The sequence below is a fragment of the Myotis yumanensis genome, unplaced genomic scaffold (genome assembly GCF_028538775.1).
Source record: "Myotis yumanensis isolate MYYU_CA2020_CCGP unplaced genomic scaffold, mMyoYum1.0.hap1 SCAF_6, whole genome shotgun sequence".
Classification (NCBI taxonomy): domain Eukaryota; kingdom Metazoa; phylum Chordata; class Mammalia; order Chiroptera; family Vespertilionidae; genus Myotis; species Myotis yumanensis.
The window spans coordinates 53,502,234-53,512,967 of record NW_027223757.1 but is presented as its reverse complement, the minus strand read 5'-3'; the positions used below and the strand labels follow the sequence as shown (position 1 = coordinate 53,512,967).

The 10,734-nt window shown below is 43.2% G+C and overlaps 1 protein-coding gene across 2 annotated transcripts; it reads left to right on the top strand.

The window, feature by feature from the left end:
- The first annotated feature begins 496 nt into the window (after window positions 1–496).
- On the top strand, window positions 497–10,661 carry SMIM8 (small integral membrane protein 8). 2 transcript variants are annotated; one of them, XM_070419314.1, is made up of 3 exons: window positions 497–543; window positions 7,582–7,739; window positions 10,291–10,661. In XM_070419314.1, the coding sequence occupies exons 2-3, from the start codon at window positions 7,605–7,607 to the stop codon at window positions 10,447–10,449; spliced, it is 294 nt and encodes a 97-aa protein (XP_070275415.1). In that variant the 5' UTR covers window positions 497–543; window positions 7,582–7,604; the 3' UTR covers window positions 10,450–10,661. The 2 variants fall into 2 exon arrangements, with proteins under 2 accessions (XP_070275415.1, XP_070275414.1); XM_070419313.1 differs by lacking the exon at window positions 497–543 and adding an exon at window positions 5,759–5,993.
- The last annotated feature ends 73 nt before the right edge of the window (window positions 10,662–10,734 follow it).

The window sequence follows — 10,734 nt, the reverse complement described above, 5'->3', positions numbered from 1 at the left end:
TTGTATCCCCACAAATTTAAATCGGGAAAGTATTTGCAAACAGGGGTCCATAGCTATTCTTATGATAACCATAGCTACACACATAGCTTGCATCTTGGCATCTCAGGGCACTAATAGAATGGCAGAGTATTAACTGTACATGTGAATAATGTGGGTAGGAAGAGACCATATCTAAGCCTTCTTTCCCGAAAGATAATGCTTTCTCCTTCCATTATATAAATTTATATAATTATTTTTATTTCTTCTTCTTTTACTTCTTTCTTTCTTCTTCTTCTTCTTTTATTTATACAACACACACACAAAGTTGGAAGGTTATTTGAACCTGGGAGGCTGGAAACGAACGGTAAAAATGTAAGAAATCAAAACACACCCCTTGCAAACCCGGGAGTCACTGGAGCCCCGTGCCTGCAGAGCCCGCGCCGCAGCCTCCGAACTGTAGGGGTCGCTGTGGGCCAGAGCCGGCGGGCGCGGCAGGACGCTCTTTCCCGCAGGCGGAGACGGGGCGGAGCGTCGCGGGCCCGAGAGGAGGTGACCCTGCGGCAGGTGAGCGCCCGGGATGGCGGGATGGCGGGGTGGCGGGGACTTGGCGGTCGCCCCACCGCACGCTCGTTCCTGGCCTTCGCGGGCCCTGCCGTCCTGCGGGCCTCACTCCCGGGTGCGTGGGGCTCTGTCGAGCACCCAAGGCGGGGTGCCTTGAGCCAGGTCTCGGACATTACTGACCCACGGGGCCCCTTGCCCGCCCCTCGCACCCGGAGCCTGACGCCGGTCCGTGACGCTTCCGTGGACACCTCCACCTTAATTAAGAAATCCTCCCATTTCCTGGACAGTTTCCTGGTGCCCTAGCTCACCAGGCTCTCTTTCGGGAAGATGGATTTGCACTTGTTTGCACCTGCGGTGCCTCTCTCTCTGCAGCTGTCAGCAGCGCTGTGTACCCCGCAGGACAATGCCTGCACCCCGCCGAGCGCCGTGGCTTTTTCTGGAGGCTGGGACGCACCTGTCCTCTGAGTCCCGGCCAGCGGCAGAGTAGGGACCACAGTGTAGGAGGCGAGTGCGCCCAGATAGCACTGACAGCCTCTGAGGGCCTGCCACAGCCACTGGCAGAACCTTCTTCCTTCAGGGGCAGTCAATCCAAAGATGGGGAGGTTCTTCCTACTCGTGTTTTTTACATTAGAAACAATACAGAATCCATTTTTAAAAATTTAAGTGATGACAAGTTTATGTTTCTTATCTCTTGTAATAACATAAATGCCCAGTCTTGTCGATTTAGGAGTAAAGTGGGGGAATGGGGGTGGGCAGGAGATTGAGAGACAGGATTATCTCATTCTCCCATAGCCAAAGGCACAGCCTCTTTGGGTTTAGGTTTCTCGTTGTTTAAAGGAGATTAGCCCTGGCTGGTTTGGCGCAGTGGATAGAGCGTCGGCCTGCGGACTGAAGGGTCCCAGGTTTGATTCCGGTCAAGGGCATGTACCTAGGTTGCAGGCACATCCCCAGTAGGAAGTGTGCAGGAAGCAGCTGATCGATGTTTCTAACTATTCCTCTCCCTTCCTCTCTGTAAAAAATCAATAAAATATTTTTTTTAAAAAAAAGGAGATTGGACCAGATGGTGAGGATAATAGCTACCTACCATTTATTGGATATGTTGGTGAGGATGACAGTAGCTACCATTTATTGAACATATCCTTTTAGAAGTGTTACTTAATGCACACAGTAATTCTGCACAGTGGTTCATATTACCCCTTTTCTAAAGGAGAAACTGAGGCCCAGAGAGGTTGTCACTTACACACAGACAGCTTATAAATAGCAAAGCAGGAATTTGAGGATATGCTGGATTCCCTCAAGATATCAAGTCCTTTGATTCTATCTCAAATTTGTTCTAATTTAAATTATTTTTAAGGTGTTCTGCCTCAGACTTTGAGTTATTTTCTCAAATTAGAAGATAGTGTGGTATGTGAAACTAAAATAACAAGTATATTTATTTCTGATTAAAATATTTTGTCCATTTTATAATTCCCTGAGTCTTTTATAAGAAAGGGTTTGATTATTGCTAAGGTCCCTTCTCACTAACATTCTAGGATTATGATAATTTTCTTTCGCTATATCTTCTATTGAGATACTTATTTCAAAACTGAATATCTGAAGATTAAATTTTCCCCCAAAGTAATTCATGTTCTTATATCATGGTCTAATTGTCATGCATGATATAATGTAGATAGGCCAATTTTATGCCAGTGAATGATTTAATGTCTATTGCCAAATACATTATGGATCATCCCTCTAAGCAAGAATTTTACTGAAGGAGGGAACATCATTCAGAAAAGACCAGTCCTGACTCTATCTCAGATCATCTTGTACATCCTCGAAAATTGTGCATTAAGTCAGTGGAGGCACCATTCCCCACTTTGAGGTGTGATTGTCCCTCATGAAGCCGTGCAGAGAGGCAGTCCTTTATCTCTGCTGCTTCCTTTCCCCATCATTGCATATTTCCTCCACAAGAAGAGAAAAAAGTACAGAACTCTTTACCAGAGAGGGACATAGGAAGTAAATGCAACTTAGTTTAGATCTTCTTTGTAGGTAGATATGAAAATTTGTTGTGAGTACGTGAATCGCAGTTTATTCTTGTATTATTATTTATTAATTATTGTAGACCTACTTTTGCGCCCCCCTCCCCCCCGAAGAGTGTAGTAGGTAATCCCTAAATTTGTAAATATCCTTTCAGTAAACATCTGCAGTGGTTTCCAGCCCAGGTATTCTTTGTTATTTTTGATAAAGAGTTTAACATATACAGTGCATTATTAAGGTGACTGTGGCTGTCTGGGAGTTGCAGTATGTTTACTACCTTGCTGAGTTATTTTACAAAGGAAATGTAGGTTTGCTAAGGAAAAGAGGAGACCAATGAATTTTACAATTAAAATTAAGTCATTACAATCATGTTAGAACACTCTGAATGCACAGTTTTTACAGACATCTGATATAAGTTGAATTTCATGACATTCAACACCACTACATCCCTTTAATCTTAAAATAGTGAAATGTTTGTTGGCTGTAACTACTCTTCTCTCTCTCTCTCACTCTCTCTCTCTCTCTCTCTCTCTCTCTCTCCACCTCCACACACAGTATGCATATTGTTTATATATACACTAGAGGCCCAGTGCACAAAAATTTGTGCACTCAGGGGTGAGGGGGGGTCCCCCAGCCTGGCCTGTGCCCTCTCGCAGTCTGGGACCCCTTGGGAGATAACGACCTGCTGGCTTAGGCCTGCTCCCGGGTGGCAGAGGGCAGGCCCAATCCCTAGGTGCAGCCCCTGGTCAGGCTCAGAGCAGGGCCGATTGGGGAGTTGGGGTGCTGCCCTGTCATGCACAGAGCAGGGCGGATCGGGAGGTTGCGATGCCACCCTCAGTCACACTCAGGGTAGGGCCGATTGGGGGGTTGGGGCACCGCCACCTGTCACACTCAAGGCAGGGTCGATGGGGAGGTTGGGGCGCCACCCCCTGTCATGCACAGAGCAGGGCCGATCAGGGGGTTGGGGCGCTGCCCCCTGTCACTCACAGAGCAGGGCCAATCAGGGGGTTGGGGCGCTGCCCCCTGTCACTCACAGAGCAGGGCTGATCAGGGGGTTGGGGTGCTGCCCCCTGTCACTCACAGAGCAGGGCCCATCAGGGGGGTTGGGGCTCCGTACCCTGTCACACACAGAGCAGGGTCGATCAGGGGGTTGAGGAGCTCCCCCCTGTCACGCACAGAGCAGGGCCCATCAGGGGGTTGGGGCGCCGCCCCCTGTCACACACAGAGCCGCAGGGCGATCAGGGGATTGGGGAGCTCCCCCCTATCAGGTACAGAGCAGGGCTGATCAGGGGGTTGGGGTGCCTTCCCCTGTCACGAACAGAGCAGGGCAGATAGGGAGGTTGTGGCCCCACCCCCTGTCACACACAGAGCCACAGGGCGATTAGGGGGTTTGGGTGCTGCCCCCTGTCACTCTCAGAGCAGGGCCGATCAGGGGGTTTTGTCGCTGCCCCCTGTCACGCTGATCCCGGTGCCGGGAGGCATATTACCCTTTTACTATATAGGATAGAGGCCTGGTGCACGGGTGGGGGCCGGCTGGTTTGCCCTGAAGGGTGTCCTGGATCAGGGTGGGGGTCCCCACTGAGGTGCCTGGCCAGTCTGGGTGAGGGGCTGAGGGCCGTTTTCAGGCTGGCGGGTGACTGAAGCTCCCAACTGCTCCTTTTTTTCTTTCTTTTTTTCTATTCTGGGCCAGCTTTAGCTCTGAGGCCTCACTGCTGAAAGCAGGTTTCTGGCCTTTACCTTCTGTATTTGATACAATGTTGCGGTCCGGCTGGCTGAAGCCCGGCTGACTGAAAGCCGGTTTCTGGGGTTTTGTTTAGCTTCTATATTTGCAACATAGTTGCTTAGAGTTTCAGCTGAGAGGCCGGCAAGTCAGGCGGGGAACGTTGGAGTTCACCATCACTGGAGCAAGCAAGCCTCCCTGTTCGCTTCAGTGCATGGCTGCCGGCCGCCATCTTGGCTGACAGTTAATTTGCATAAGGATATGCTGATTAGCCAATGGGAAGGGTAGCGGTCGTACGCTAATTACCATGTTTCTCTTTTATTAGTGTAGATAAATATATGTATATGAATATATATATATATGAATATATATATATTTTTGGACTTGAGGTGAGAAGTGAGTTAATTATCCTCAATTCTTGACACATTATCATGAACAGAAAGTGTATGATAACTGTGCTCTCTATACCCACCTCCCCCATTACCTTGTTTTTCTTTCCGGTAAACAGTTTTAAACCAGGTAGCTTTGTTTTCATTATACACAGCTAGTTCTCAGCAATTAAAGGAAAATGCTGCTTTTGTCAGTTTCTGCTGAGCATGACTTTTACCTTTGTATATTTGCTTTTTCAGTCCTTGTTAGTATTTTTACGTAACGCCCACGTTCAGTTAGTGGTGTACTCTGAGACTGCGATTCAGTCCCAACGACGTGGCTATCATGTTAACTGTTTCTTGCTTTACATTTCTAATAGGCAGGGTCTATTTACAGACTGTAATACTGCTTCCACTTTAATGATTGCTTCTTTCTGAATTTTCTCTTCCCACATTGCATTCAAACACATTATTAGCATAAGTAGAACTATCACTGGCACCTAGCCTCAGCCACCAGTTGACCAACATTTTGACTTAAATTCGAAATACATTTGTACATGCCATTTATCCTACTCCCATGGCGAAGAGGGAAAGGTGACATGCCCGCAGATTTTACAGAAGAAAATGAAAGCAATAGAAGCAGTACATGGTTGCCACAAGAAAGGAGAAGTAACAAAGGCATTTAGCATCACTCCTTCTACATTTTTGAAATATTGAGCCAAAACTGAATTGGAAGTTAAAGGGATTCTGGGACTAGAGCAGAATTGAATTTGAAGTCCCTTTTATAGCTGTTTTTGCATGTTATTGAGAGGTTTATACAAGAATTGGGCATGTCAGTTGACCATTTATTCAGCAGAAAGCATTGGATTTTTTGCCAACCTTGGGCATGATGAGTTTCAAGCAACTGTGTGCCGGCTGAAGAAATTGTAGGCATGTTAGAGAGTTGTTTATGAAGTTGTCTGTAGTGAAAAGAAAACTGTTCCAGTAGAGAAAATTAGTAACTCACATGCAGAAGGAATTTAAAAAGCAATTACTAGTTACAGCTTGAGTGATGTTTTAAATGCTCATGAAATTTACAAGTTGTTACCTCATCTACTTCATGCCCTAGTAGGTGGACTTTGCAAAAGGAGGTAAACAGATTGATTGCTCTGTTCTTCTGAAATGCATCCTACACCGAAAAGATGAGACCACTTGTCATTGGCAAGTCAGTTAACCCTCAGGGCTTCAGAAATGTTCACTTACTCCCCTGTGATTACCAAGCTAATATGCAACTCTAAATTTTTAATGAATGGCTGAGGAAGGTTGGCAAGAGAATGAAAGGAGCAAAATGCAACATCCTCTTGCTGGTAAGTAGTTGCTCTGCCCACAACATTCTCCTATGCTTGGGTCATGCATGTGTTGAGTTTTCCCACTGAATTGTGCAGCCATCTGATTAGGTTGTAATTTGTATGGTGAGAGCTCACTGAAGAAACAACTGTAAATTTAAATGATGAAGGGAAAACAGAAAATAAATGAAGCAAGTCATTGGCATGGTTGCTGAGACCTGGTGGTCGGTAGAGCCATCCACAGTAGTGACATATTTTCAGAAAACAGGCATGACTCCTGTGGAATCCCCCAAGGTTAAGACCAAAAACCAAATGTGGTATTTGAACTAGTCTGGTACTCAATTGCTAGTCACTGGTCTCCCAAATCAGTTTGATTTTGAAGACTGTGGCTGCAGATATCAATTTAACTATTTCCAAAGACTTAGCAAATCCTGCAATTGCTGCAGGAGTGCTAACTAAAATCAAAATGGAACCAGAAAGTGATGATGGGAGTATGATGACGACAGTGATAACCATAACATCTAAGGGGAACACGTGATGGAACCGCCTACAGTGAACGTTTCAGAAGTCCTTGCAAGTGTAGAAAGTGTTGACTATCCTAATCCTTTCCCTTAAAGTGGATGTTCCTGATGAGGTGTTTACCCAATTAAGTGGGATAGATCAATTTTTAGTGACTACTGCAACAAAGATGTTTGAAAAAACTGAACTGCTATAACTAATAAAGTTGCAAAAATACTGCTTTTATCCTATATAATAACAAGCTAATATACAAATTGTCCCCTCGACCGGGAACTTGACCAGGAGCTCGACCAGGGGGCAGGGCCAGCCAGCCAACTGCCCATGGCTCCTCCCCCTGGCTGGCCCACCCCTGATCAGCCCCTCCCACCCCGATTGGAGGTAGGGCCAGCCAACCTCCCACGTCCCCTCTCTCCCCCCCCCAGTACCCCCCCTCCCCTGTGGGCTTGAATTCATGCACCAGGACTCTAGTAAAGTCTATAAAATGGAAGACTTAAAGAATGCTTGTATAAACAAAGCCCCAATGAGTGTTCCAGGAAATAGCTATAGGCAAAGGGGGAGTGAGGACAAACAGCTACTTACCCTTACTGCTTAGTACTAGTGCTTGCTTGGGCCAGTGGGGAAGAGGGAGGAGCCTGAAGGGAAAGTGGGACAGGGGAGGAACTGTAGGAGAAATTGAGCAAAAGAATGCTAGTTTTCTCTCAGATTGGTGTCCTGAGAGGGCTGTGGAAGGCGAGGAAGAGTGGAAGTGGAAGGAAATAGAGAAGGTTGTGGATAACCAATGGCCACTCCTAGCCTAGTACCTCCTTCATATAGTAAGATACAATGCGACTCAGACCAACAAATAATTCTCCAGGCTTCTGTAAGAAACAACTTTTGCTCACCTCACTGGTTCTGAGAGATGAAAAATAACCATTTTGTCAAACAAACGTAGAGCACCATTGACAAAGCATGTGCTTTACAAAGTAATAAAATAATTGACAGTCACTTTTGGTATATATCTGGACTGTAATTTTAAAAAATTAGTATAGTGTTTTAAAGAGCATTATAAAAAACAATCACAAAGGAAAAAGGTCTCTTATTTTATTTTTAGGTAATAAATCATCATCAGTCAAGATGTCTTCAGCACCTGAGCCTCCAGCCTTTAAAAAGGAGCCACCCAAAGAGAAAGACTTTCGAAACCCAGGGCTCAGAGGGGTCCAAACGACAACGTTATTTCGAGCTGTGAATCCGGAGCTCTTCATTAAACCTGTAAGATACACACAGGATAAGATTTCATGTTTAATTTAATGAGCCTGTCATAAATAGAAAGCTCTTATTTCCTGTGACATTTAATTTTATCATGGAAATTTTGTGTTGACTATTAATATCTCTCTGAATAAATGCAGTTGGAAGGAAAATCTTAAATGCTGTTTCACTAAATACACATATAAAATGAATTATTTTAAGGACATTTGAGAATTTTAATGGAAAGTGATTGTATTTTCATGGATGAACTCAAATTTCTATTTAAAATTTTAATAGCTATATTAATTTGAAGGACATTTTTAATGTTTGATCAGGTTCTATTAAGTAAATTAGACTTTCCAATGAAACAGAGCAAAACGAAAAATCTCATCATTATTATAGACAATCCCAGCTCCTTTTAATAATGGTTTTACCTAAGGCATATTGCAAACATTTTGTGAAAGCTTTCAAAACATACATTTGTACACTGTTAGGGAGTCAGTCAGCTAATCATTTATATTCTTGATGAAAATTATTGAATATATTTGATATAATACATTTTATTTTTTAAATAGATATAAATTTTTATTTTATTTATTTATTTTATTATTAGTAATAGTATTTTTAAATCCTCACCTGAGGATATTTTTCCACTGATTTTCAGAGAGTGGAAGAGAGAGGGAAAGACAGAGAGAAACATTGATGTAAGAGAAACAGATCGATTGGTTGCCTCCTGCACGAGCCCTGACCAGGGCCCGGGCTGGGGAGGAGCCTGCAACTGAGGTACGTACCCTTGACTAGAATAGAACCTGGGACTCTTAGGTCCACTGAGCCAAACTGGCTAGGGCTATTTTTTTTTTTTAATCCTCACCCAAGGATATGTTTATTGATTTTTATATTATTGTTTTATTTTTATTTTATTATTTTGCCTTTTTTTTGCCTTTTTAAAAAATTGTTTAAAGTATTACAAATAGTAGCACATATGTCTCCTTTTTCCCCATTAACCTCCCTCAGCCTCTCCTACCCCCACCCCCACCTCCACCCCCCCCCCCCCCACCCCCCCCACCCCCCCCCACCCCCCCCCCCCCCGGCACATGCCCAATTAGAGTGAGAGGAAGGGGAGAGAGAAACATGGATGTGAGAGAGAAACATCAATTGGTTGCCTCCCATGTGCCCCTGACTGGGTATTGAACCCAAAACCTTTTGGTGTATGGGACACTCTCCAACCAACTGAGCCATCCAGCTAGAGCTATAAATTTTATCTTTAAATAAATGTAACTTAAATTATTATACTAGAGGCCCGATTCATGAAGTGTGTGCAAGAGTAGGCCTTCCTTCCCCTGGCTGCCGGCACCGGCTTCCCTCTGGCACCCGAGACCCAGGCTTCCCTCACAGTCCTGGCTTCATCCGGAAGGACATCTGATCTAATTAGCACTTTACTATGCTTTTATTATTATAGAATATTGAAATGTATTGAATATGATTAGAATTTTAATAATTGAAATTTTAATAACATAGTTGCCAGTGTAAACTGACAGTTCAATTTATATGAAATACCCTTTGTAATACTTTAAGCAATAAAAAATTTTTAAAAAAAAGATCAATTTAACAATCAAATCATTAAATCAAGGTAGAATGTTTTAAAAACTTTGAACTAATGTGTTTTTTAATTGTCAAATGCATTTTAAGAATTGCAGATATAAACTACTCTGAGTTTGTGGCCTTTCTTAGATGTCTATCCAAGTGAAAAAGTTTGACCTTTATCCTTTGGATTAAGATTTGAAATAGTATAAACAGCAGGTATGGTGACAGAAACAATACAAACTGTAACTTGTGTGGCAACTCTGCCCTCACATTGACCTAGGAAAGGCCCATTTATTGAACACAAATGGGAGCACCTGAGTTGAGTAATAAAGATAAACACTTCTATGGAGTTGTGAACATCTTTCCTACATTAAAAAACTTGTTAAAAATTCAAAGCTAGTTGATGTGCCTCTTAGGGTCTCGGATTTCCCAGTAGAACATCAAGGTCATTATAACAACATCCTGTCTGTTCCAATGACTAAATTTCTGAGGTGCTAGAATAGGTTCCGAGAGGAGAGCATACACATGGCCATTTTTGCTGTACCTGACCTATGACATAAAAGGCTTTTTGCCAGTTGTTGATGAACTAAGGAGAGAAGAGTAGCATGTATACTTCATTCCTCACTTCCTCATAAAATGAAGTTAAGCAGCTTCTCCATGTCACACAGATAACACTGAGAACCTGAGCACTGGGCCGTTTCCATGCCTCCTGTCTCCTCTGCCCCTTGCCCGGACATCACCCTCCTGGAGGTGGAGGTCTGAGATGTCCCGGCTACAGACAGAAGAGAAGCAACAGTCTTCTACAGTCTCTAAATTATCAGGAGTTGGGTTAATTGAATAAAGAACTAGAAAAGTTATTCTGATTCAGAATATCACAGGAATGCCAGTGTGGTAATAAAGACTTGTTTTATCAAGAGGAAAATGCAACAGATATTTGGGTCTCCTCAAATCCTTAGTCTTAACGAGGCTTTGTAATTTTTTTCTTTGACAGAACAAACCGGTAATGGCTTTCGGATTGATAACCCTTTCGCTGTGCGTGGCTTATATCGGTTATCTACATGCAACACAAGAGAATAAAAAGGACCTCTATGAAGCTATTGATAGTGAGGGACACAGCTACATGAGGAGGAAAACATCTAAATGGGATTAATAGTGCTGGTTACTCTGGATGGAGCTAAATAAGGGCTCTGGAATCATCAAATGATAGACTTTATAAATACACAATATCATGTTTCTTGTACAGTTGCAACCAAACCACTATAGTAAAAATTTTTCTTTTCAAAGCTGCAGCCATTATCTTATTCTTTTTCCACAGGAAACGTCTCAATGTATTTTTTAAATTAAATCCTCTTATAAAAGTTCCATGAGAATGGAAGTCATTTTTGTTAATTATTAAGGTCTCTATAATAAAGTACCTAGTATTGTTAAATTTCCA